We start from the raw sequence: 27,387 nt of genomic DNA, 5'->3' as shown, positions 1-27,387 counted from the left end.
TATGTGCCCTGACTGGGAATTGCACCCACAACCCTTTGGTGCATGGGGTGATGCTCCTACCAGCTGAGCCACACCAGCCAGGGCAGTCTTTTTTAAAAATAGCCTTCACGTTTTTTTAAAGAGCAGTTTTAGTTTGTTTGTTTTTTTAAAAGAAGTTTTAGGTTTACAAGATTGAGCGGGAAGTACAAAGAGTTTCCATATATTCCCTGTCCCACACACGTGCAAATACTGTTTTTGACTTCTTGAGCCTCAGTCTCCTCATCTGTACAATGGGGGGAAATGATGATCTCCTGCTCACGGAGTTGGGATCAAGGACAAATGAGGTCTTGCTGTTGGCTCCCCCTGGCAGTCAGTGGACCTTGCACAGTGGCTACTTTGTCCTGGGGCCCCTCTGATGCTGACCTTTGTCGCAGGTGACAGGAACACCCTCCAGAGGCTTTGATGAGAAGGCGTATCTGGCAGCCAAGCAGCTGAAGCCCGGAGAGGACCCCTACAGGCAGCACGCCTTCAACCAGCTGGAGAGCGACAAGCTGACCTCAGACCGACCCATCCGGGACACCCGTCACTACAGGTGTGGCCTCCAGGGTGCCGACGGAGAAAGGAAGGTGGAGGGAATGGCCAACCCCAGTTAGCTTGTTTTTCTTCAGCTACATGGACTTAAGAAATGAGGGAGATTTCCTCAGACTCAGTCTACTTACTGAGACTTCAAACCCTCCCCCTCAGCTATGGACTCCTGTGGCCCCAAGGAGACCTTCCCAGCTGGGACCAGGGAGGCCCCTCAGCACCTCAGTCTGAAGTCCCAGTGAGAGTGACCTGCCAGGGGACCACCGCCAGGTGTTCCTGGTGCCCTGCTGGGGGTGCCCAGGTGAAGACGGGCCACAGCCCTGCCCACACTGCGAACCGTGGAGTGCTGTGCATGGCCCACGGCGTCCCTTTCCTTCCTCTCTTCCCGCCCCTCTGCCCTCACTTCCTTAAAACTCCCAGGAAAGCTTCCCAGTCCTGTTCTTAGTTCTCGCAGGGTGGCAATTGGGAGAGACTGTAGACCAGGACCAAGCCTCCCATGTTAAATCCCAGCTCCGACTCTGCCCAGTGTGAGTGACGGACCTTGGGCAAGTCAGCCCCCCGCTTGGTTCAGGCCCTTGTGTCCTGTCTCTTTTACATGAGTCTCCACCTCCGGTCTCTCCTCTTCCTGCCCTCACCTATGGAACAGTCTGAGCTCCTTACCCAGACGTGGGAGCCGCCCCCTCTCCCCTCGGAGCCTCTACTCTTTTCACTTATGCTCCCCCATCCTATACTTCGCCCTCCTCGTCTTCATACTCTGTTTCCTCTCCTGAACCCCCCTCCACGACACATACCTTCATGATTCCCCTCAGTGTCCTCTCTCCAGGGAGGGCTCCTTGCCAACCCAGGCTGGTAAGAGGGCCTTCTCTGCTCCCCGTGCAGACACCAGGCAGGATAGCAAGGGGCTGTCGTAGCTGACCCACCCATGTGCTTGCAGCTTGGGATGCCTATAGGGCCGTGTTGGGCCCAGCTATGCACCCTGCCCTGGTTTGAGGGTGAGCGAGCACCCAGCGCCAGGCTGGCCCTGTTTGAGGGTGGGAGAGAAAACTCAGGTCAGTTGCTCTGCGGAAGCAGCTATAAAAGATACGTGTGAGATAGGGGGACCTGCCTTGTCGCTCATGGAGGTGTGCCTGAAGCCCAGTGGGCTTGGCAGCCTGTGCGAGGTGAGATGAATGCGGGGTTGGGGGAGCCCCAGACTGTCCTCCCTGTCCTTAACCCCAGCCAGGCTTGTCGGCCTCCAGAAACAATTCATGCTACCAAACAGAGCAGTGGTCCGCTCCTCAGGAAGGCCCCCGCCCAGGTCTAACGGCTGGCACAGGCCCTGGGAATTCTCAGTCCTGGGCAGTCTCCCCTTTTCTCCACCAGCCTGCAAGGTTATGTCCATGCAACTCCACTCAGAGGCCTTTTATGGGCAGCCCTGACCATGGCCAGCCTAGACCCTGGGCCTGGAGGGCCTGCTAATCCAAATCTGTGAATTGAGAGGCTGCCCGAGTCACTACTGCCCTCCCTCCCACCCACCCCCACTCTGAACCTCTCAGTGTTCACTAAAGAACTTACATGAGAATTTCCTCTTGGGGATACACACATTTTAAAATGAGACTCTTCAAATCCAAGGTAGTGGCCCCCTCAAGGAGAATTATTCTGCCGCCTCTCAGGATTTCTCCCATGGGGGCCCCGGCTTGTGGGCCTCCCATCTGCTCTGCAAGAAATGGGCCTGGGAATCTGGCTGTAAGCTGCTGTCAGTGGAATGAATGCTGTAATGAAAAAATAGTCACTGCTGGAATAGTCAGAGAGCAATTGTAATAAAGAAGATTGCCATGAAAACCAGCCCCGTGGCCGCCTTCCCCAGGCCCCAGGAGTGTGAATAACGCCTTCGCAGAAAGACAGCTGAAGGCTGGCAGGAGTGGAGTGTTTGAGTGTTTTCATTCCCTTTTCATGGTGGGGGTGGGGGTAGGGGGAGCCAAGGACCAAAAATGTGGTGTCTGGGGATGGCGAGCAAGAGTAGCTGGGGAGGGAGTGGGCTGGCGGGAGCTGCCTTTGCTGTCTTCTCAGAGGCCAGTTTCCTTCAGGAGCCCCGGAGAGGCAGAGGCGGAGGTGAGGCGAGGCTGCTCCCTGCCCGGTGTCAGCAGGCAGCTGTTAGGACGGGCAGCGAGAGGGAGGAATTCACAGCACAGCAGGCTGGGGGTGACTGCTCTCCAGATCCTACCAAATGTCACTGGGGGTGGGGGGTAAGAAGGAAGAAGCTGCAGGGTGTCAGAGACAAACAAAAGTTCCCCCCCCCCGCCCCCCTCCCCTTGTCTCTTGGCTGCTCCATCGGCAGGGAGTTCTGTCTGTGGGACCAGACCTGGGGCAGTGCCTGCACATGGCCTGCACATCCCCGCCTGTGGGGTCCCTCCAAGGACTCCAGGCTGGGTGGAGTGTGGGTGTGAAGGGGCAAGACCCACGTCCTGGCTGCAGGCTTTATTTCTCTGTCCCACAGAGGTATTCCAGGGGGCAGCAGGCTGGACAAAGACAAGCCTCAAAACCTGCCCTGAGGACACTCCCACAGCTGCCCTCTGACCTCTCTGCTCCCTTCCCAGTTGTCCATCCCTGTCCTACTCCTCGGACCTGCCGGCCACCAGCGTCATCATCACCTTCCACAACGAAGCCCGATCCACCCTGCTGCGCACGGTGAAGAGGTGAGCCCCGCCTGGGGACCTCTCTCAGCCGCCTGCTCCCCAGGCCCCGGTGCTCTGCTGAGCCCTCGGCGGGGGAGGACATTGAGATGGGGTGCTGTGGCCGGAGGGTGAAGACCAGCGGGCCCTGGGAGGGGGAGTCCTGAAGCCGGGGCTGGTGAATCAGGGTCGGGGACACCCAGAGGTCCAGTTGTTAGCAAGATGCACAGCCCCACACAAGGCTGGGTTCCTAGGGGGAGGGCAGAAATTCAGGGTCAGGAATGGGGAGAGGCAGGGCTGGACGTGAGGCCTCAGGTGGATGATGCCAGCTCAGTAGGCGCCTGTCAGTGATTCGGAGACAGGTGCCCCTCTGTCCTCCTGAGCTTGGCCCTATGGTCAAGTCTAACTCCTACCCACCCTGCTTCTTTAATGAACTTAGTGAGAATAGGATCCCAAAAGGCATGCCCAGTGGTATTCCAGGGAAAAAGAAGCTTGGGTTTCCTTTCCCAGGGAGCGGAGGAAGGTGGGGGTGATGGGAGAGAAAGCGTCGGGGGGCTTCCTGAAAACACTTCTCCTGACTCATGAGGCCTGAACAAGCCCCAGTAGCCTTCCAGGCAGCAGCTCCGTCCAGCTGGGGCCCCGGACAGGCAGCCAGCGCAGCTGCAGGTCCTGCCCCAACCACCAAACTAGGGCAGTATCCACCCCCCACCGGGGGGAGGCGTGGGTTCCAGGTCCCTGGGGGGCCAGACAGCAGGTCAGCAGGCCCTTAACAGAGCCTGAGGAACACGGTGCTGCTCATTCATTGATCAGGGCCCAAAGGTTTGCAAGCAGCTGCCCATGGCCAGTGTGCTGGCCCCGAGCTGGGTGCGGGGAGCCCCATGGCCAGGAGAAGTAAACAGAAGTGGCCCCTAAATCTGGGCTCCTCTGTCCCCGTCACTGCTCCAGTGTCCTGAACCGAACTCCTGCCAGCCTGATCCAGGAGATCATTTTAGTGGATGACTTCAGTTCAGATCGTAAGTATCCACCTTCTTTCGTTGCACCCTCCAAACCCCCATCTCCCCAGAATGCAGAGGCGAGCCCTCTTGAGGTTGTCCTGGCCACCATCTGCTGGCCTCCGCCCCCTCCCCAAACCCCCGGAGTCTTCAGTCTTTTCTATGTTCCCTTCCCAGCACTGCAAGGAGGGGAAGGAGTGGTGTTGTTTTGATGGGACACCAATGAGATGACATTTTTAAAGAATATATTTTATTGATTTTTTTTTTTACAGAGAAGAAGGGAGAGGGATATAGAGTTAGAAACATCAACGAGAGAGAAACATTGATCAGCTGCCTCCTGCACACCCCCTACCAGGGATGTGCCAGCAACCAAGGTGCTTGCCCTTGACCAATATCGAACCTGGGATCCTTCAGTCCGCAGGCCGACGCTCTATCCACTGAGCCAAACCAGTTATGGCGAGATGACATTTTTAAATATTTGAAGCATCAACAGCCTCCTTCCTTATTACAACTGTCACAGGGAGAAGATTGTCCTGTCAGTCTAGCTCCACAGATGTTAGACTGGTGATGGTGCTGGCGCTCTCTGGCGTCCCTGAGGGCAAAGCCATAAGTACAGGCAGTCCTTAGTCTGTTCTGGGAGTGGGACCCAGGGCCACTGGAGATGACCATGCTCCTCCACGCTGCCCATCCCCAGCCCTTTCCCTGGGCCTGGGCAGTTCCAATGGCGGCCAGACTACCTGTGATCTGAATGAGCTTCCTTCTCTCCACCCTCAGCGGAAGACTGCCTGCTCCTGACCAGGATCCCCAAGGTCAAGTGCCTGCGCAACGACCGGAGGGAAGGTAAGTTCTTGGACCCTGGGGCCACCGCAGACCCCTGTTGGCCTACACCTCTGCACGCCCCACTCCCTTTGGGTGCTGTGTCATGCAAACCAGCATGGCCCTGCTGCATTCCTGTGGCAAGAACCAAAGTCCCTAGAAAGAGCCTCCCGTTTCTCAGGCCCGCCCCTGTCCCAGCATGACTGTAGGCAGGTTGCTCTACTGAGAGATGGGGATAGTAACAGTCCCCTTTCCGCCTTGCACGGTGATTGTAAGGTTAAATGAGATAGGCCACATAGAAATGCTTCGGGACAGTCACAGGCAGAATAAAGCAGACGGACCTCATTTCTAACCAGGAGGTGGTTAGGCATCAGCGACAGCATAAGACTGCTCGCCAGGGGACACAGAAGAAGTCTAAAACGTGGTCTCTACGCTGGGAGAGCTTTGATGCAGCCGAGGAGTCATAATTCACAGCAACAGGCTGGTTATAATTATTAGGATGGAGATCAGAGGAGAGGGTGCCGGAGGAAGGCGGGTGACCAGGGAGTGGGCCTTGATTGGCTAAGGGGTGCTGTGAGACAGGGAGCAAGGGAGAGCTTTCCAGGCTCCAGGACGCTACAGGCAGAGGCGAGGGTCAGGTGCAGCACACAGGGAATGCTAGTAGCCCCCCCCCCCACCGCCGCCCCTCCCAGCGAGCGCTCATCCTGTTGCAGGCATTCACTTTTTCTGCTCTTCACGGTCAGTCCTCATAATAGCCCATAACCCCCATTTTGTAGATAAGGAAACGAGTTTGAGGAGGTTCACTAATTTCCCCAGGGAGGGGATGAATAGAGCCCAGATCCCAACCCAGGGAGAGGGATCACCCCAAAGCCCCGCCCCTTCACCTCCTTCTGCTCACTCTCCCTTCCCAGGAGAATCTGGTCAGTCAGCAGGGGGAGTGGGCAAAGTGACAGTAGATGACAGAGGACCTTAAGCCAGAGAAAGGCATTTAGACTTGATAAGGCAGATGGTAGGGAGCCAATGAAGATAGGTGTGCGTGTGTGTGTGTGTGTGTGTGAGAGAGAGAGAGAGAGAGAGAGAGAGAGAGAGAGAGAGAGAGAGAGAGAGAGAGAGAGAGAGAGAGAGAGAGAGAGAGAGAGAGAGAGAGAGAGAGAGAGAGACAGAGAGAGAGAGAGAGAGGTTTATGTGATGGGCATATTTAAGAAAGGCCAGTCAGGCTGAGGGGACCTTCACAGTGGAATGGACCTTGAGAGAGAAATCGCTAAGTATAGTAGGTCCTCAAATAATGTGGTTTCATTATAACATTGATGAGTTGCTATAGGAATTTAGTTCTTGCTTATGGCAAAAAACTGGTTTTGTTATATGTCATTTCACTTAAAGTCACAAAACCTATGTACTACATTAAGTGAGGACTTATTATACAGGGTTGTGAGGTGCCTTTAGGTGTGGGAATATGCTATTCCCTGGGGTTTTGCCCAACATAGATGTGAATTTATGTAATTAAATTAAGGAGGTTTAAATTAGGTGCTTTATAGCTACCCCGGGAGTGAAAAGATGGGACAGATGCCATACTCCCTCCCGCCTGTCCTAGCGGGGCCAGCGGGGCCTCCTCTCTCCTCACCAGGTAATTCCCCACCCCCTGACCGGGCTATTGTCTGACTGTCGGTGAGCCGTGGACGAGCCTGTGGGGAAAGAGGTGGACGCAGGGCAGAACCTAGCACATGTAGGCCTCCTGGGCACCAGGCACCCCCCCCATAGGCAGGGATTGTGCTCTCTCTGAATCTCAAGGTGATAAACTGAGGCTCAGAGCAGGTAAATAACATGCTTAAGGTGAGTGAGGGGGCACGTGCTAACTCCAGCCTGTCCTCGTGCAGAGGAGTCCCTCCACGTCACACATGACGGTGCGGCTGCAGGGGACCGCCATGGGTTTCCCGGAGGTGGGGAAAGGCTTTTGGTTCCTGGTTCTCCTTTGGTGTCAAACCACACTTTACTGCAATTCCCATTCCCTGAACTCTGACTGTTCACCAGTGGGTCCTCAGAGCCCAGAACAGTGTCTAGCACAGGGAGGGCATTCTGAGAATGGCCTTGGAGTAATGACACTTACTGGATGGACGAGAGAAAGAAAAAGAGGAAATAAACAAGTACAAAGTAAAGTTCAATCACAGTGACTCGGAAACCTGCGCTCCTGCGGGCGGAGCGCCCCGAGACTGTGTGGCATGGCTGGGCAGCAGATGGGCTCAGCACCACCCTCCGCTCCCCCTGCAGGGCTGATCCGGTCCCGGGTCCGCGGGGCGGACGTGGCCACAGCCGCCGTCCTCACCTTTCTGGACAGCCACTGTGAGGTGAACACCGAGTGGCTGCAGCCCCTGCTGCAGCGGGTGCAGGAGGTGAGTCTGTGTCCCCGGGGGAGCTCTGGCGGGGGATGTGCCTGCCAGGTTCTTGGCATGAGGGTGTGTGAACCGTCTTTGACGTTGGCAGGCAGAGTGGGAGCCTCAATGGTCTGCTACCTCCTGAGTGACCACCTCATTGAGCTTCTCATCTGAAAATGGGGATAATTGTAATATTTGTCCCACCGGGTTGCTGTGAGGATTAAACGGGAGGAAAGCCTGAGTGAGCTATAAAGGTATTACAGAAAAGGGCATGATTGATTTTGTCCTGGGGAGGTAAGGAGGGGTGGGGGTGGGAGGGTTAGGCTGGGAAGCCAGAGAAGGAGGGAGGAGAGAGCAGTGTTCTCAAGGAGAGATGAGGGCAGGGGGCCCCTCCTATGAGCCTGCTGTTCTCTAGAATGGGGAGGATTTGGACAGATGAGGTGATTACAACTCAACTCTCAAAAGACAACCATCCCAATTTAAAAACGAGCACAGCATTTGAATGGACATTTCTTCAAGGAAGATACACAATGGCCAACAAGCACATGAAAAGATGCTCAACATTCTTCAGTCATTAGGGAAATGCAAGTCCAAACCACAGTAAGATACCTAATAGAATGGCTATAATAAAAAAGATGGACAGTAACACGTGCTGGTGAGGATGGGGACAAAAATAGTCACGCATCGGTGGTGGGAATGTCCACCAGTGCAGCCCTATGGAAACCAGTCTGGCAGTTCCTCCAAAGTTTAAACAGGGTTACCATACGGCCCAGCAATTCCACTGCTGGACATAACCCGAGAGAAGTGCAAACATTCCCACAAAAACTTGTGCGCAAGTGTTCAGAGCAGTATTATTCAGAATAGCCAAAACATGGAAACAGCCGATGAATGGTGAACAACATGTGGTACGTCCATACAATGAAATGTCACTCAACCATACAAAAGAATGAGGTACTGATACATATTACAACATGGATGAACTTTGAAAACCTGATTCTAAGTAAAAGAAACTAATCACTAAAGAACAAATATTATATGATTGCATTTATGTGAAATAGCCAGAGTAAACACATTCATAGAAATAGAAAGTGGATTAGTGGCTGTGAGGGGCTGGAGGGCGGGGGTAGAAGGGAGTGACTGCTCATGGGTACAGGGCTTCTTGTGAGGGTGATGAAAATGTCCTGGAATTAGACAGTGGTTGCACAACCTTGTGACTATGCTGAAAACCACTGAGTGCTGGCCCAGTAGCTCTGTTGGTTGGAGCTACATCCGGATATGTCAAGGGTGTGGGTTCAGTCCTTGGTCAGGGCACATACAAGAATCAACCAATGAATGCCTAAATAAGTGGAATAACAAATCGATGTTTCTCCCTCTCCCTTCCTCTCTTTCTAAAAATCAATAAATAAAAATTTTAAATATTGAATTTCACACTTTTTAATGGTGAATTTTACGGCATATCAATTATATCTAATAAAATTGCTGTAACAATGGGAATTATATCTCAGTCTATAAAAGTCTCTAAGAAGGATACGGTGAGGCCCCACAGAGAAACCATGGATGGTCTCCCTGATCCTCCACCCCCCAGGCTTGTGTTGTCCTGAGACGGGGTGTGAACTGAGGGGCGGGGCTAGATTCCAAGTTTCAGACAAGAGGATTTTCAGGGTCAGTGCAGAGTGTGAGAAAGGAGAGAAAGAAGGGGCTGTGTCCCATTCCCTCCACAGAGGGCTGATAGAGGGCGCTAAGCTTCACATGTGCTATATGATAATTCACCACCACCACTACCCTCCCCTCCCCACCCCACCCCATAAAAAGAACTTTAGCCCTGGCTGGTGTGGCTCAATGGTTAGAGTGTTGGCCTTTGCACCAGAGGGTCGCAGGTTCCATTCCCAGTCTCAGGTTGGGGCGCCTGTGGGCAGCAACCAGTCAATATGTCTCTATCACATAGACATCTCTCTCTCTCTCTCTCTCTCTCTCTCTCTCTCTCTTCCTCTCCTCCCCTCCCCCACTACCCCCCTCTCATTTTCTCTAAAAATCAGTGGAAAAAATAAAATATCCTCACTCCTTGGGTGAGGATTTTTTTTAAAAAAGGAACTTTAGTAAAATTGGCATTACCCACCGACGTTTTGGAGGTGATGAAGGGAGTAGTAAGTCTGACCTTGAAGTGGATGCGGCACGAAAGGAGTGACACCCAGGGAACACAGGGTCCCTGCCCCCAAGCTGCTGGCGGCCCAGTGGGAAGACGCAACCCAAACACGTACAAAGGTGGGCACGGTGAATAAAACAACGGCTCAGACCAGCAGCAGAAGAACTACCTCAGGCAGCATGTGATTCACTGTCCCGGGAATTGCCTAGACTGTAATTGTGAGAGCAGCTTTAAAGAGGAAGAAATCCTCCGCCTGGAGCAATCAGGGAAAGCTTCAGGGAGGAGGTGAGATTCCAGCAGGCTCAACATGACATGAGAGGAAGAGGCTGGGAGAGCATTGGGCCCGTGGGACCCAAGTGGAACCTTCCAGGAGCTTGGATGTGATGATGAGGACCCCTCCCGGGAGCCTGAACTGTCCTGCAGGAAATGCTGAGTACATGGCCTTAGGCCTCGGAGAGACCTTCCTCCCAGAGCCGCAGCTGGCCCTTTATTCATAGAGTCCCTGGCCTCACACCATCTCACCTTTTCTCTCCTAGGACCACACCCGCGTGGTGAGCCCCATCATTGACGTCATCAGTCTGGATAATTTTGCTTACCTTGCTGCATCGGCTGACCTTCGCGGAGGTGGGTCCTGCTCCCAAGGGAGGGGCTCTAGACCAGAAACCAGGCAGGTGAGGGCAGGCCACAGCCCTGGCTTGATGCTCTTCTTCCAGCTGTGCCAGGATCTCATGACACCCTTACTTCCAGAAAATGAAAAGGGATTGGGTTGAGCCCTGGGTGAGGACAAAGGGCCAAGCCAGCAGGGGCAGGCTCCTGGCACGATCAGTGGCAGTCAAGCCAGTCTCTTCCTCCCCCCAAACATTGACACACCCTTCCCAAGTGATGCCAGCCCAGGGACCATGGCCAAGTCCTGGTAGATGGACACGATATGACTGCTATTTTGGGGTTGGGGAGGGGAACCCTCGACCTTACGTGAATTGCTAACACGGACCTCCTGGAAGTGGTCTGGATCTGTGCTGTCTGATATGGTAGCCATAAGCCATGCTGGGCTATTGCGGTCTTGAAATAGGACTAGTTTGAATCAAGATGTGCTATAAGTATAAAGTACGCACCAGGTTTCAAAGTTTTAGTATGAATGTAAAATATCTAATTAGTAACTTTTTATATTGATTGTAAGTTAAAATGATAATACTTTGGATATATTTTGTTAAATATGTATTACTTAATTTCATATGCTCTTGTTGCTTTTTGATATGGCTATTGGGAAGATTTTAATTACAACTATGGCTTGCATTATATATATTTCCTTTGGACAGCCCTGGTCAAGACTTTAGAGCTGTATGTCCAATACAATAGACAAAAGCCACATTTGGCTACTTAAATTTAGAGTAATTAAACATAAATAAAATCCAAAATCCAGTTTCTTAGTTGCACTAGTCACATTTCACGTGCTCAGTAGCCACACATGGCTGGTGTCCACCAGATTGGACAGTGCAGATATGGAAGATGTCCGTCATTGCAGCAAGTTCTATGGAACAGACTGTTCCAGAGAATCTATTGCTGGGAGCACGTGGGCAGAGTGGATTTTATATTTGGAGCCCGACTTCCAATAAGTGGACATAACCATTAATTAGCTCATGGGACTGAGTGGGATTCTCAAGGGAGCCAGGCATTTCTCCTTTGGGAAGTCACCTCAGGGCCTTTGCACTTACTGCCTGGAATTCCCTTCCCCCAGAAACCCACATGGATCAGTCCTTCATTCAGGTCTATATTCAGATGTCACTTCAACAGAGAGCAACGTCTGACTGCCCTTACCAGAATACTATGGGCACCCTTCCTTTATTTTTTTTAGCACTTTTCACTCCCGACTGACATATTATCCATTCATTGATTGATCTTGTAGTCTCTATCCTACCCAGTAGATTGGAACGCTACAGGGGCAGAGACCTGTCTCATTCTGAATGAAGGAACGACTACACGAATTGCCCAGGGCTCTCTGTGAGCTGGGCTCGGATCACGGGAGGCTCTGAGGGGTGGTAGAGTGAGGGGGCAACAGCCACCAAAGGCTCAGCCCTGAGCTCCGTCCTCACCCTTGTCTGTCCCTTAGGATTCGACTGGAGCCTGCATTTCAAGTGGGAGCAGATCCCTCTGGAGCAGAAGATTGCCAGGACAGACCCCACCAAGCCCATAAGGTCAGGGCTACTATGAGCTCCGGAGAGAGCCTTCTTCCCCTGGGGCAGGGCCTGGGAGGCTGCTGGGAAGCCGCCAGACCCCACCAAGCCCATAAGGTCAGGGCTACTGTGAGCTCCGGAGAGAGCCTTCTTCCCCTGGAGCAGGGGCCTGGGAGGGGAAGCCGTATCAGTCACCGGGGCTTCTGAGGATGTACAGTCTAAGTGCTCACTCTGTTCTGGGCCCCAGGGACAGAGAGGACAGAGGCCCCAGGGAGTCTGCACGCAGGGGATTCTGGGGCCAATGGCCTGGGGTCCTGGGACCCTGGGGCCATGTGGAGGGGCTTCCAGCTTCTTAAGGTCACGTGTTACTTTTCTCATCTCCTTGCTCCCAGGACTCCCGTCATAGCTGGAGGAATCTTTGTGATTGACAAGTCCTGGTTTAACCACTTGGGAAAGTATGATGCCCAGATGGATATCTGGGGGGGAGAGAACTTCGGTAAGTTGGGAAATGTTAACAGCAATGTTAGTAACAGGTAACACTGAGCGCTTTCTATTCGTAAGGCCCTGTTCTAAGGACTTAATCCTCACAATGACCCTCTGAGGTAAAGTACTATTATCCCCATTTTACTGATTAAAAAACTGTGGCACAGAGAGGTTAAGTAGTTTTTCCAGAACCACACAGCTCATAAACAAAGAGAATTAGGTCATTAGGAGGAGCCTGTGGCCACATGGCTAGATATGTATGTGGAAGAACATACAGGCTGCATCATGGACCACAGCTTGAACACCTGTTGCTTCCCTGCCAGAAAGTCTGGGGGTGTGTTCAGCAGAGGGCACTGGTTAAATATAAGCCTGGGTGCAAATCCTGGCTATCTGATCCCACCACTTACATTTAACCAGTACCCTGGGTTACTGGTTACTGGGTTACTGGGTGAAAATCCTATCACTTACAAGCTTTCATCCCTGGGCAAGTTAAAGCCTCCCGAAGCCTCAGTTTACTCAAGGGGCTGTTATGAGTACTAAATGCGACGATGAGTTAAAATGCATGGCACCTCGGCAAGTGTGGCTCAATTGGTTGAGTGTCCCATGCACTGAGAGGTCGTTGGTTCCATTCCCGGTCAGAGCACGTGCCTGAATTGCAGGCCCGATCCCCAGGAGGGAGCATGCAGGAGGCAGCCGATTGATGTTTCTCTCTCATCTATGTTTCTCTCTCTCTTTCTCTCTCATCTATGTTTCTCTCTCTCTCTCTCTCTCTCTCTCCCTCTCTTTCTCTCTCTCTCTCTCTCTCTCTCTCTCTCTCTCAAATCAATACAAATATTTAAAATAAATAAAATGCATGTCACAGTGCTGATAGCCATTATCACTACTTCTGGGGCTGTAGGAACTCTAACCCCAGACGGAAAGGGAAGAACCAGGGAATTCCCAGGGTTGCTGGTGAGGTTCAGGTTAGAGAAAGGTGGAACACCCGACGTGGATGATTTAAGGGGGTTATTAAAGGATAGTGTGGGCCAGAGAGAGAGAACCACAGGAGCAGCTTAGTATTGGGCAAGGCTGGGGACTGCTCCTGAGGGTGTCACCACCCCCAGGTCTGAAAGATGGGGAGGAGCGCCCTCCAACAGGAATTGTGGTCTTGGGGCACCTGTAGCCAGCCCACAGCTCCCAGGTCAGGGGAGGACACCCAACCTCATTCTCCCCCTTCTGATCTCCTGCTGATGCCTCTGCTGGCTGAACCTGAGCCCCGCAGATAGGAAGCCCCGTGGTGCAGCCCACACAGGCAGCCTCCCGGACTAGGAGCAGGGCAGATACTTTGAGGTTGTAAATCAGAGGCCTGTTCTTGCTCTTTCTAGTACAGGGACCTAGTCCTGTGAAGCGCGTTTTCTCACTGCTTTCTTTTCCATCCTAGCCAGGCTTCTTCCGAAGTAAATAGGGCTGGTGGGATCTCACCCATTTCACAGGTGAGAAAACTGAGGTGGACGCTGCCTTCCATATTTTAGTCAGGAAACTCCATGTCGCACAGGTGTGTGGCACACCTAGCCCAGAGCCTCCTCAGTGCTGGGAGGTATGATCAATCACAGTCTGTGTTTCTGAGACGTGAGGTGCAGGTCTTTCTTCTCTCTCCCTGATCAGGAAACAGATGAGCAGTGGGGCTTAAAACAGGCCTGATCCCGCCCGGACAGCATGGCTCAGTGGTGGAGTGTTGGCCTATGAACCAGGAGGTTCGAATCAGGTCAGGGCCCGGGTTGCAGGCTCTGATCCCCAGTGGGGGGCGTGCAGGAGGCAGCTGATCAATGATTCTCTCTCATTATTGATGTTTCTCTCTCCCTCTCCCTTTCTCTCTGAAATCACTAAGAAATTATTAAAACAACAACAAAAATCCAGGCCCGATCCCCACCCAAAACCAGGAGTAACTTAGGGCCTGGGGTGCGGTGAACCTTGCATTCTGACCTCCTTTCACGTGTTTAGGCCTAAGTGACCTCCTTTGTGTCCTGGTCTCGGCCTGAAGGGAGCTTCGGCAAAGCCAGTTTCCTGTAAAGACTTACAGACTGAGAAACAAGGGTCAAAGGGTCGCTCCTGCGTCCAGAGGCCTTTCTTCTTCTCTTTCTTTCTTTTTTTTTTTTTTTTTAGGCTGGGGTCTGACAGAGAAACAAGGGAGTGATCAAATAGCTAACTTCACACTCTGCCTGAGGCAAGGGCTCAGTGGTGGGGAGACTTGAAAGGTGAACCGGGGAGGGTTCTGGAGCCGGTTTTGTTTCTTAGAAGAAATTCAAAGGAATTTCTGGCTTAGCCATAGTTTTGAGCTGGGAGACTCCTGCTGCTGGTGGTTGGGGCCTTTCATTTTGTTTCTTTGTTGAAGAAAGGGAGATGCCCAACCTCAGGCTCATTCCTGTGTGCCTTGGGAGAGCCACACTCAGGAGCCAGAGGTCGCCTTGAGTGTGTGTGTGTGTGAGTGTGTGTGGGGGTGGGGGGATGGGGGAGGATATGAAATCCTTGGGAGTTAGATTTGGGATCCTTTCAAAGCGCAGTCAGATCTTGTCACTCCACTGCTCAAGGCCCTGCCAGGGCCCCTGCATCACTCAGAGCAAAACGCAAATCCTGACGCCTGCCTTTCCCCAGCAAACACACATCGGCTCTGCCCCACCTCACTCCACTCCGGCTGCCGGGCCTCCATGCTGAGCCTCGACCTTGCCGGCCATGCTCTTCCCTCTAGGTCTTGGCCCTTGCTTATCCCTCTGCCAGAATGCCCCTCCCCCGAGAGCCGCATGACTCGGTCCTCACCTCCTTCAGGCCTTAGTGCGAACGTCCCCTTTCAGGGACAGCCTAGTGAAAATTCCCTAAGCAGCCTAGTTAAAATTGTAGCCCCCACCCCAGAGCCACTCGCCCGCTCCCATCCCCCACGGGCCTCCTTTTTCTCCATTGTACTTACTTCACCTGATAGACTGGGTTCCACTCATGTGCAAACGCTCGCTCAGCACCACCACCACACCCACAGGAAGAGGGCCAGCAGCCTGTACATGGAAACCCTGGGCAGGAGGGAGGTGGGGGCAGCCAGCTGGCTTAGTTGGTGGCTAGTCTTCCAACCTCGCAGGTGCCCAGACAGGCCGATGAGCAGATGTAGCTGTGCCTGCGGGGGCTCTCTGGACAGAGGCTGGAAGTGATGCTGCCATTTGATTCACTTTTCCTTCTACTTGTGGTCTTCGTGTTCCTTCAAAGCTTTCCCACTGCTCCCCCAGAGCCCAGAGTGTGTGTGGTGGTGGAGGGTGGGTGGAGGGTGTGTGGGTAAGATGTCTGTGTATGATGTGTGTGGTGTGTGTGGAAGGGGTGTATGTGGAGGGCATTGTATGGAGAGTGTGTAGAGGGTGGGTGTGTGGAAGGTGTGTTTATGTGGTATGTATGGAGGGTATGAGTGTGTGATGTGTGTAGAGGGGTGATTTTGTGGAGGGTGTGTGAGTATGTGTAGTGTGTGTGGGGGGTGTGGAGGGAGTTTGTGTGGAGGGATTGTGTGTATGTGTGGTATGGGGTGTGTGTGTGTGTGGAGGGTGTGGGGGGGATGGGTATGTAGGGAGGGTGTGTGTGCACAGGCATGTGGTGAGGTCAGGAGTGAGGGCACCTATGTAAACAGCCCAGGAGCTCTGACCCCAGCAGGTGCCTCCAGTGAGACACAAGGAGAAGGGAGGCCAGCCCCTCCCCATCTTCACTCAGAGGGACTCTGCCCACGGACTCCTTCCCCTCCTGACACTCCCTCTCCCTTCCCCTCTCCCGCAGAGCTCTCCTTCAGGGTGTGGATGTGCGGAGGGAGCTTGGAGATCGTGCCCTGCAGCCGGGTGGGCCACGTCTTCAGGAAACGGCATCCCTACAACTTCCCTGAGGGCAACGCCCTCACCTACATCAGGTAGGTCACAGAACCAAGAGCTCTGAGCTGGGAGCCAGTCCTGTCAATGACTTCAGCAGCCACCCCCTCTCTGGGCCTTGGTTCCCCCACCTCCCCTCCCAGGTACTTTCAGGGTGGAAGGATGAAGTTGGGCTGTTGCCTTGACCATCTTTGTCCTTGAGGGTCTTGGAAAACCAGCCAAATGACCGACTGGGAGCTGCCCCCACTCACATGGCGCGGATGCCGTGTCCTGACTCTGACTTGGTCAGCGTCTGCCCATCCATATCCCTAGCCACAGGCCTTTTCATACATTTTCACATTACAGTTCATGGAGAGAGAGAGAGAGAGAGAGAGAGGGAGACGCATGTACACCGTGGGTTTGTGTTTTTATGTAAATGGGACCCTGCTCTGTGATTTTATGCAGCACGCTGTCCTGCCACTCACCACTGAATTGCAGACATCCTTCCCCGTCAGTGCTTATCAAGCGTGGCATTGTTTTCCAAGGTGGCCCAGTACTCCGTCATGTAGAAGCAGTTCATCATCCTCCACCGATGGGCCTTTAGGTGGTTGCCAATGTTTATTAAACAAATAGTCTTGTACATGTCCTTCTTGCCCACATGCAGGTCTGTCAATAGAATAGATTCCTGGGAATAGAGCGTCAAAGAGTATACATAAGTTGGTGGCTATTGACAGATTGTTCTCCAAAAAGATTATGCTCATTTATACCATCCCAGTCAGTGTTGTTCTGCATCCTCTCCTGAGATTGTCACCACCCCATGGTCTCATCAATGCACAGAGCTGATCTTGGCCCTAACCCTACCTCTGTCGCCGCCTTGGTGACCTTCTTTTGCTCCTTCCTCTCCTTTAGGAATACCAAGCGCACTGCCGAGGTGTGGATGGACGAATACAAGCAATATTACTACGAGGCCCGGCCCTCGGCCATCGGGAAGGCCTTCGGCAGGTGGGCCCTCCCCCAGCCCTGTTTGCCTCCCTCCACCCAGGTTAGCACAACTTTAGCCAGAGTACAGCGTGTAGGCACTCAGTGCGCTTCGTAACGGAGCCCCTGCTCCGTGTGCAATGCAGAGAGAAGACACTGGTCCTTGAAGAGGATGCAGTCCAGGGGGGGGGGGGGGGGGGATAAACAGAGAGGGCTGTTTGTGGGAAAGTGCCTGTGCACAAGCCGCCTGCAGGAAGAGGGACATCTGTGGGAGCGCTTAGGGATGAACCGTCTGCAGAAAACACTTCGGGTTTTGTCTCCACCCCCGGTTGTTCCCAATGTGATTGGGAGCTGTTAGCCTATTTTCCTGTCTCCGGCTGTTATGACTACAGTCTGGTTAAGCATTTCCAACATGCAGATTGGTTATGAAATCAATTTAGTGGGTTGTCACTAGCATTGTCTTAAAAAAATGAGAGGGACTGAGAACACTGTAGATCTGTACAGAACAGAATAGAAAATAACAGGCTATGACAGTGAGGGTGGTGGTGTGTTTTGCGATATTTCAGCTATTTCAGTTATACGCGTCTGTGTGTTTGCAAACAGGGAAACTGGATTGTAATGTAAGATGCATCTATTTCTTATTTAAGGTCGTAGTCAGAATGAATTACTAGTGATCATCAATGAACCTTCCTCCCTCTATTTAGTTATTGCTATCTCTTAAAAAAAGAATTTTATCACTGACCACTTCTTTTAGTGGGAGCTAGCCTTTATGAGGACCTACCCTGTGCTAAGCACTTACGTCCCTTCATTTATCTGATTCTCACCAAAACCTCCTGAGGTGGCTGGTTATGGCTTCAGTTTACTGGAGAAGAAACTGAGGCTCAGAGAGGTTGTGAGGGGCATGTCAGTGGCCGTGATGGTCAGTGTCGCTGAGGAAAGTGAGGAAACCAACCTGTGTGCCCACCCACACCTTAGACGGTCTGATTGGCTGGGATTCCCGCGAGACCTCTACCGCCTGTTCCTCTTGTTGTGCACAGAAGGGAAACTCAAGTTCATTAGGGCTCTGCTCTCTGTGGAGGTATGAGCCTGTGCTGAGGGTATGTGTGATGCTGGCTGAGGGCTCCAGGAGTGAGAAGCCTGAAGCTGGGCCCCCTGCAGGCTGGGCTGATCTTAAAAGGTGAGCAGGAATTTGAGGAGAGAAATGAGGAGTGGCCAGAAGACCTGGGTGAACTCAACAGTCAGAGAATGACCTGAGGCAGGTGGCAGAGGCTGGAGGGCCGGCTGAGACCCAGCCTCCTGGCCTGGCCCGCTAAGGAGGGAGCCCGGCCAGTCCTCCCTGGGGCTTCCTCCCGTGCCCACTAGCCCAAGCCTGAGCCTGGCCTCCTCCTGCAGTGTGGCCTCGAGGATCGAGCAGAGGAAGAAGATGAACTGCAAGTCCTTCCGCTGGTACTTGGAGAACGTCTACCCAGAGCTCACGTGAGTGCCACCATCAGCCTGTGCATCTGGCCTGGGTGGGGGCCGGCAGTTTGGGGGACCCCCCCGACCCCGAGTCTCCCCATCCCAGGCTCTCCGGCTGGCTTTTCTAGCTGTCCGTGTTTATCTTCATGTGAAGGCTGAGGGGGAACTGGAAGGATGTTACCAGGAGTTAACAGACTGGGTCTTAGAGCCAGAAACAGACATTGGCTCTTTAGGCAAACAACGCTGCATTGTGTAGCAACGGCCACAGAAATGGGCGTGCCCTTTCACTCTGTTCTCTCCCTCCTGGGAGTTTATTCTAAGGAAATGAAGCAACTGAAGCAAAAAAAACCCAAACAACTATTGACAAGTACACATTCACTATAGGCTTCTCTGCTGCGGGGGAGAAATCAAGAAGCAACCAACAATGGGGGCTGGGTTCCTGTGAATCATGATTCATCACTCTTAGACAAATATCATGCATCCCTTACCCGTGTAACTATAAAGACTGGAAAGGCTTGGGGAAGTGCTTGCTCTAGCAAATTTGGAAGCAACCTGAAAATGGCGTGAGCCACTTTTTAAAAATATTTTTATTTATTTTTTATTTATTTGTAAATATATCTTTATTGATTTCAGAGAGGAGAGAAGAGGGAGTGAGAGATAGAAACATCCATGATGACAGAGAATCATTGATCAGTTGCCTCCTGCACTCCCCCGACTGGGGATCGAGCCCATACCCGGGCATGTGCCCTGACCAAGAATCGAACTGTAACCTCCTGGTTCATAGGTCGACACTCAACTACTGAGCCATGCTGGCCGGGCTACAGCCATACTTTCTTTCTTATTTCAAAATCCTTTTGAGTGTCTCGGCTATATCCACATTTCCTCACCTCCTTCAGGTCTTGCTCAAATGTCCCCTTCTCAGGGACACCTCCCCTGAACACCCGTCCCCAGCACTCCTGCTTCGTTTTCCTCTGTCCCCTCACCATTACCTGGCACACACCTGGCCAGGTAGTTTTGTGGTCCTCTCCCCACATGTGACTGTAAGCTCCACGGTAGAGGTGTCTATCTGTTTCCTCCACAGCTTTATCTCCAGCCCCTAGAACAGTGTCTGTCACAGAATGGGCTCTCAATAAATATTTTTGACGGAATGAATTGCATAGTCAATAAGCCTCAATAATAACCTAGAAATTAGCATTCTTCCTTCCATAGCTGTCAGCTTGGGGAGCGGGTTACCCACTGTGAGGCTTTCTCCTGAAGATGCCGGGCGGCTTTCCAGAACACGCCCCCCTTAGAGCTTGCATATCTATGAAGGGAAGATTTGATTTTTGAAAAACAGCCATAGTTACATTAGAGGCAAGACCAGTGAATAAGCTAGATTAACCCAGATAAGATCATCCTGGGTCCCAAATACAGTGTGACAAGACTGAAACAAGTCACGAAAGTAAACGGACACTGGGAGCAGTTTCTAAGGAATTCCAAAATCATTTGAGCAATGGCAGCATCCTCCGAACAGAGTTGGCAACTGGGATAACGCCAAGCTCCCTGGTTGATAGCTGTGAAGGGAAGAACATGCATTTGTAAAAGTATAATAAACAGCCGAAACCAGTTTGGCTCAGTGGATAGAGCGTCAGCCTGCGGACTGAAAGGTCCCAGGTTCGATTCCGGTCAAGGGCATGTACCTGGGTTGCGGGCACATCCCCAGTGGGGGATGTGCAGGAGGCGGCTGATCGATGTTTCTCTCTCATCGATGTTTCTGACTCTCTATCTCTCTCCCTTCCTCTCTGTAAAAAATCAATAAAATATTTTTTTTTTTTAAAAAAGTATAATAAACAACTTCCTCAAGTGACCGCTTTTGAGGGGATGGTTTCATTCAGACGTGTCATTTCTGAGGGAAAAGCCATTTCTTTACATTCTGTTGGCGTTCACACCGCATGTGGATGGAGCCATGGACTCCAGGCCTTGGTGGGAGCTGGGGAGCCTGGGGAGGAGTTGAGGAGGGGGATTGAAGGTATCCTTCCAGTCCTCACCCCAGTCCCCACACAGAGTGTCCCACGTCATCCCCTGAGGACCAAGAGGAAGAAGTATTTTATAGCTGTCAGAAACCTGGATGGATCGATCCCAAGGCAAGCCAGTGGATGAAACCAGCTGTGTTAAACGAGGAGCATAAGTCAGCCTCTGTTTGTTCTGTCACTGCGTGAAAGTGAAAAATGATTTATTGCTGTTCAGGTAGAAAACACACACCTCATTCATATCCGGATGAGTTCTCCCCAGTCCACTGCTCATGCCCCTTTCCTCAGAGGGAGAGGCCAGGGCTTAGAAAGGAGATCAGTTGGCCCAAAGATTACCAACTTCCTTCCAAAGGGGATTCTAGTAGCTGCCCACACGGCTGCCAGGGGTGCTGAGGAAAGGAGACCCAGTTTGGCCGAGACCCTATAGGAGGATGTCTGCATCGAAGAATGCCAGAGTGCTCTGATGTCACCCCTGTCCCTGCCCAAGTTCTCTTCCTGACCGAGGTGACAGGAGGCAGACAAGGTTAGGCACGTGGCCAGACTCTAAGCCCTCCTGGTTCCCCATCACCCCCATGGGTCCACAATCCAAGATCGTGTATAACCTCCTAAACCCACGTATACAAACCTGCTTCTGCTGGGCCGGCGCCTTCTTAGTTTACTGCCCACAGGGTAAGACGCTGTGTCTCATGTCAGTGTGTGTGTGTGTGTGTGTGTGTGTGTGTGTGTGTGTTTATGCATATTTTTGCTGTGCATATAAAGTGTTTTAATGATACAGTATTTTGAAATGCCTGTATTACTTAACAGTTGCCCAAATTAGCAGATATTCCTTCACAGTCATTTTTAATAGCTAAAGGGTTTTCCATCTTGCAGATGAATCAGTTTTCTTTGCCCACCCTCTATTGTTGGATATCTGCGGGTTTTCAATGTTTTCATGCACTCAGCCACTCTGATGAATATCGTCCAAGTTTTAGTATATGTGCTGCTGAAGCGAGCACTGATGAATGTCTTTTAAACTAAATCTCTGCACACATCTACAATTACTGCTGTAGGATATTCAGTTTCCTGAAGTGGGGATGATGAGGTCAAAGGTGTGCACATTTTTGTTGTTAATCCTCACCAGAGGATTGCTTTTCCATTGATTTTTTTTTTTTTAGAGAGATTGGAAGGAGGGGGAGAGACAGAGAGAAACATCGATATGAGAGAGATGTATTGATTGGTTGCCTCCCACACGTGCCCAACTGGCACCAGGGACTGAGCCTGCAATCAAGGTACGTGCCCTTGACAGTAATCGAACCTGAGACCCTTCAGTCCACAGGCCGATGCTCTAACCACTGAAGAACCGGCCAGGACAAAGGTGTGCACATTTGTAAGGCCTTTGATACATAACAGTAATAACACATTGCCTTCCAGGACAGTTAGGCTAGTTTGTGCTTTTGCCGGTAGAGTATGCGATGATCCAATCCCACAGCTAGGGCCAACACTGGGCATTGATATTAAGTATATATATTTATGTGTATTATTACATATGTATATACTACATTTTATATGTATATAAATACACAACATGCACATACTGATGTGGTCATCAAACAGTGCTGTCCAGTCTGTACTTCTTTGAGGCTGGTTAGTGAGATTGAACACATTTTCATATTTGTTTATTTTACACTAGAGGCCCGGTGAACAGCATTCGTGCACTGGGGGCGGGGGGGCAGTGTCCCTCAGCCCAGCCTGTGCCCTCTTGCAGGCAGATATCCCCTGAGGGGTTCTTAGCGCTGCTATGGAGGCAGAAGAGGCTCCAGCCACTGCTGCTGTGCTCACCAGCCTTGAACCTGGCACTGACCACCAGGGGGAAGCTCCTGCATTGAACATCTGCCCCCTGGTAGTCAGTGTGCATAGGATTTTATTATATAGGATTGGCCTCTTTAAAGTGCCCCTTCCCTGTTGTTCTGAGATTGCTTACTGAGCCCTCATTCAGTCCCCGCCCCTCCCCGGGTTCTCCTCTTTCTGGACTGGGGAGTCCTGGGTTTCTGGCCTAAGCTCTCTCTCCCAGGGTCCTCCCAGATCTAGCCTCCAGGCAGTCCCTGGGCTCCTGGCGCTACCCAGAACCCAATGGGGCCCAGGCCTGTCTTCCCTGAGGAATCCCTGCTCCCTTCTCCCCCTTCTCCCCTCCTTGCCAGCTAGCCTGTCCCCCTGCCTGGTGCCCCTCTCCCCTGACACCTCCGTGCCCCAAGAGCTGAGGGGCTGCCCTCTGGGCAAGCATGGGTAAGCCCTGAGGAGGGCAGGGAAACAAGCCTGGCCCTGCCTTTTCTCAGGGTCCCAGTGAAGGAAGTGCTCCCCAGCATCATTAAGCAAGGAGTTAATTGCCTGGAATCCCAGGGCCAGGACACAGCTGGTAACTTCCTGCTCGGAGTGGGGACCTGCAGGGGGTCTGCCAAGAACCCGCCAGCACCACAGGTAAGTTGCTTAGGACCCAGAGTGGGGTGAGGGGCTTTCCTCCGCTCATGCTCATCCTCTCTGCCTACACCCTCCACAAACCCACTTTCCCAGGGACCCTGCCAACCGTCCTCCCACTCTGCTCCTTGCTTCTGTCTGCTCCTGCCACGTTTGCCCCTCCTTTCCAGCCTGTGACACAGTTGCCCTCTGTGCCCCGCCCACTGTACCCTTACAGAGGGAGAAATGCTGCCCAAACAGCACCCAGTTCTCTCCTGGACGCAGCTGTGGTCAGCTTTTATGGCAGGAGCAGGGCATCCAGGACACGTGTGCAAAATATGAATGCCGATGCACCCAGGTCAAAACCAGAGCAGGTCACGGAGCCCCCGTCATGGCTGCCCCGGTCCCATGCCCTGTCGTTTTCCATGGCCCTCTGGCCAGCTACAGCCAAGCTCCCCTCATGTTTTATTATGAAAAATTTCAAACATATAGAAAAGTTAAGAGAATTGTACAGTGACTACCCATACACCCACCCCTACTAGAAAACTCTACCACAATATACAGTATATTTGCTATATCACATAACCAACCTGCACATCCATCACTGTACTTTTTTAAAAATAAATATTTTTTATTGATTTTGGAGAGGAAGGGAGAGGGAGAGGCATGTGCCCTTGACCAGAATTGAACCCAGGACCCTTCAGTCCACAGGCCGATGCTCTATCCCCACCGAGCCAAACCAGCTAGGGCTCCATTGCTGTACTTTTGCTCAGCCTTCCTGGTCCCTGTCTTGCAGGCATGGCTGTTCAGTGACCACCTCATCCAGCAGCAGGGGAAGTGCCTGACCGCCACCTCCACCTCCGCCTCCATCTCCCCTGGGTCCCCGGTCGGACTACAGACGTGCAACCCGAGAGAAGGCAAACAGGTAAGCCTCCTCGTCCCTGGGCTCAGGGTGGCCAGCATGTGCAGGGGGACAGGCAGTGGGGGTGGCAGCCCCTTGCAGGGGAGCCCCAGGCTGAGACATACAGACTCCAATAAACACTCGGGAATGAGGACCTGTGCAGGCCTCCGTCATTATCCGAGTCAAGTCCATGATCTTACTCATGAGGAGGTTCTTCAGGCAAATATCTGTTAACTGTCTGTCCTGCCCGCTGGGAGCTGAGTGAGGACAGACTCTGGCAGCACCGTCCCTGGCCTCTGACAACCCCACAGCCAAAATAAAGGTTCGCTTTTACTGAGAGCTCTGCTAGGAGTTCTACATGGATCACCCCATCTAATCCTCCCAGCAACCCCCGACAAAGGCTCTAGCACTACCCATTTTTAGGGGACAAGACCGAGGCTCCCTAAATTGGAGAGATCAGTGTTAGCTCACTCAGCTGGGATGGGGTGGAGCTCGGATTCAAACCCGGGTAAGTGTGATGCCTCGCCCACAGTCAGCCTAGCGCGTAGTCGCGTAGTCGTAGTCGATGCTCAGTAAGGATTTCTTGACTGCTGGCTGACTGGGGACACAAATGCAGAGTGACTTCCAACTTGTGCTGCCAGCCACACTTCGTCCTCCATCCAGGCACTTCCAAAATGTTCTACGGGACAGCTCTCCTTCCCCTGTCAGGCCTGGGGAAGAGGAGGCCCCAGGAGGGGAAGGCACTGACCCCGGAGGCCTTTCATGACTCTTGTGGGGACTCAGGGGCCCCCTCCATCCTGCTGGCCTCTCTTCCTCTCTGCGGAGATGGCAGCCAGTTCCCACGAACGGGGTGTAGGTCCCGGCTGCACAGCCATAGGCCAGGGCGAAGCTTAGAGCTGCAGGAAGAAGAAATCTCGTCCGAAGGAGTCAAAGATTCACCTGGTCCAGGAACTCCAGCTCAAGTGTCCCCGGGGAGCAGTGGGGAAGCCCGGGCGGGGCTCAGGTGAACTGAGGGCACGGTCCAGTTACAGCCCAGCAGCTCCCTCAGCCCCAGGCGGCCATGAAGGGAAGCTGGAAACGCAGATCCTTCTGTGGCAACTAAGCCAACTTTTAAATTAACGCTGTGCAGGCCAAACAAAATACATCTCTGGGTTAGATTCAGCCCATGGGCCTCTGATCCAGACACTGACTTCATGCCAAACTACAGAACAAGCGTGCATTGGGAGTCTCGGCTCAAAGCTTGTGTGCGGAGGGGGCCCCTTATGAAAGGGACACACGGGCTGTTTAAACGGGGGGCAGGGGTGTCCTGGGCATATGCATGTGCCATGAAGGTGTGAGCACTGTTCTCACTGTTAATCACTGTTTTCTCCTTCTCCGCCTTCCCTGCTTCTCCCCCCAGAGATGGAGGAGAAAAGCCTCTTTCATCCAGCATTCGGTCAGCGGCCTCTGCCTGGAGGCCCAGCCCGCCCAGCTGGTGACCAGCAAGTGCCAGGCTGACGCCCCCGCCCAGCAGTGGCAGCTGTTGCCGCAGCCGCACACATGATGGCAGCCCGGGGCCTCCTGTACCTTCTGCATGAGACTTTGGGACTGGAAGGGATTAGGGTGGGGGAGTGTAAAGCGGGCCGTTCCCATCTCCTCACATTTCTGCCGGAACCATCAGCAAACACCCCTGCCATGAGACACCATTCTCCAGAGCTTGCACAGGGCGGACATGGGGGCGTGCCTCGATGCCCAGGCTGCCGACCTGCCCTCACCCCGGGAGAGAAGAAGACCAGGATGCTGGACCGCTACTGGGTAGAGACTGGGCAGGTGCCCTCACATCTTTGTCCCCTCCCTTCTCCTTCCTGGGGGCCTGGGCAGTGGGTTGGGTGCCCTCCCGTCGTTGTCTGGGTAGATCAAGGACAGAAGCCCGCCTAGGGTCCCCACTGTCACAGGCCCTGTTTGTGGGATCATGAGAGAGGATGTAGGTGGCATGGATGGAGAAACCGAGGCTGGGAGGTGGGGGGCAACCTGCAGTGTGGGTGGAGAGCCAGAGGGAAGTGAGTAGCTCAGTGGCCTGTCCCAGGCAGGTGCTGGGCTGGGTGTGGGAGGGACGGGGTCGGGAGCAGAGGATGGGTGATTTGCGGAAGGACGTGGACAGGAAAGCAGCACAGCACCCAAAGAGTAGGTCTCTTCCCGGCACCCAACCTCCCAGGCCGCACCAGCCCCCGGGCACGGTGCCCACCCCCGTCCTGTGCTCTGGTCCCCACTTCTTAGGAAGAGGCTGCCGGGCAATCTTCAGGGGCAGGCTTGGGACACTGTGTATTACACAGATCCCACTTCGGTTTGGTCATGTGTCAGGACAAGACGTTGCCCTCTGGGCCTTACTGACCTGCTGGCGCCCTGTGCCCCTCGTCTGGGCCCACCACGAAGACCCTGTAAGGACAGGCAGCCACCCTGCCATGCACCACTGAGCTGCCATGTCCGCGTTCGCAGTGACGCTGCCTTCTCCAAAGCCTTTGCCTTTGTAAACAGAGCATGATGGAATGGGGGGGCCCGTAAGAACGGGACCTCCGTCTGGGGCATCGGCGCTCCCTACGTCATTAGGGAGAAAGTCATCCAGGCCCAGCCTCATGCTCCACCCCCCCCCGCCCCCCCGCACTTCAGGAGGGAGGCCCCAGAAGGTCAGTCACTGCAGCGGGCGGAAGGCTGGCTGGTGACTCCGGATTGTGTAGCAAGGTCCCCGGTACTTCTCACAGTCACTGGGCCTTGCCCCCACCCCTGGCCTGGTCTCGGAACCACTTCTGTTATTCCCCGTGCTCCTCTTCTCCCACCCCACCGGCTCAGGCAGTGTGATCTTGGACAAAAGACTGGTGGTGCCAGGAACCCTGGGGTCCCCCTCCCAAAGCAAACTAGCCTGAGGCCAGCCTTGGGAGCTCATGGATTCCACAGGGCCTAGGAATCTCCTGAAATTCTCCCCCAAATCGTGCATGTGTGTGCATAGACGCAGTTTCCCAAGGAGCGCGTCCATCGGCTTCCCCAGCTTCTTACAGAGGCCCTTGACCCCTAAAGGGCTCTGGACTGGAGCTGCCATGGACCTCAGCTGCCATGCCCATCTCTCTCCCTGGTGCGCCTGAGCTGCTGTCGCCTGCTCCCTCCATGCAGCCCTTGGGGCAGGACCCACCCGGAGGGCTCTCAATGGTTTCCTCACCTCCTGGCTCTCACTGGCATCCGCTCCGCAGTGTTCCTGTGCCCCAGCGTGCACCCCGTGGTCACAGCGTGGGGGCCGCACCTCTCCCATCCTCTGCTGTGTTTTGGCCACCACCATCTCCGTGGTGCGTGCTCACCCCGGCGGGCAGAGTGGACCTCTGGGGCCGGGGAGCGGGGGCTTCTCTGGGATGTAAGAGGACTGCGGCTCAGGAAGGCCCCTCCTTCCCCGCCAGCCCAGGCTCGGCACTTGTCAGCCACCATCTGTGGGCCTCAGCCCTGTTCTGTTTTTGCTTTTCCTCTTCTTGACCAAAGCATGTGCCACTCACTGTCCTTGAGGACCTCGTCTTTATGAAACACGCGCCTGGAATAAAACCACTTCTCACACCGA

At 53.3% G+C, this 27,387-nt stretch overlaps 1 protein-coding gene across 1 annotated transcript; it reads left to right on the top strand.

The window, feature by feature from the left end:
• Positions 1 to 269: 269 nt before the first annotated feature.
• Positions 270 to 27,387, top strand: GALNT16 (polypeptide N-acetylgalactosaminyltransferase 16). The gene is made up of 15 exons (XM_015562005.1): positions 270 to 323; positions 414 to 571; positions 3,141 to 3,239; positions 4,161 to 4,228; positions 4,982 to 5,047; positions 7,289 to 7,410; positions 10,072 to 10,159; positions 11,643 to 11,727; positions 12,099 to 12,202; positions 15,970 to 16,096; positions 16,944 to 17,036; positions 18,405 to 18,488; positions 22,792 to 22,933; positions 23,706 to 23,834; positions 25,210 to 27,387. Exons 1-15 carry the CDS (start codon positions 270 to 272, stop codon positions 25,351 to 25,353), a joined length of 1,563 nt encoding a protein of 520 aa, XP_015417491.1. The 3' UTR covers positions 25,354 to 27,387.

The sequence above is a fragment of the Myotis davidii genome, unplaced genomic scaffold (genome assembly GCF_000327345.1).
Source record: "Myotis davidii unplaced genomic scaffold, ASM32734v1 scaffold17, whole genome shotgun sequence".
Taxonomy (NCBI): Eukaryota; Metazoa; Chordata; class Mammalia; order Chiroptera; family Vespertilionidae; genus Myotis; species Myotis davidii.
This window is presented reverse-complemented; position numbering and strand designations above follow the sequence as displayed.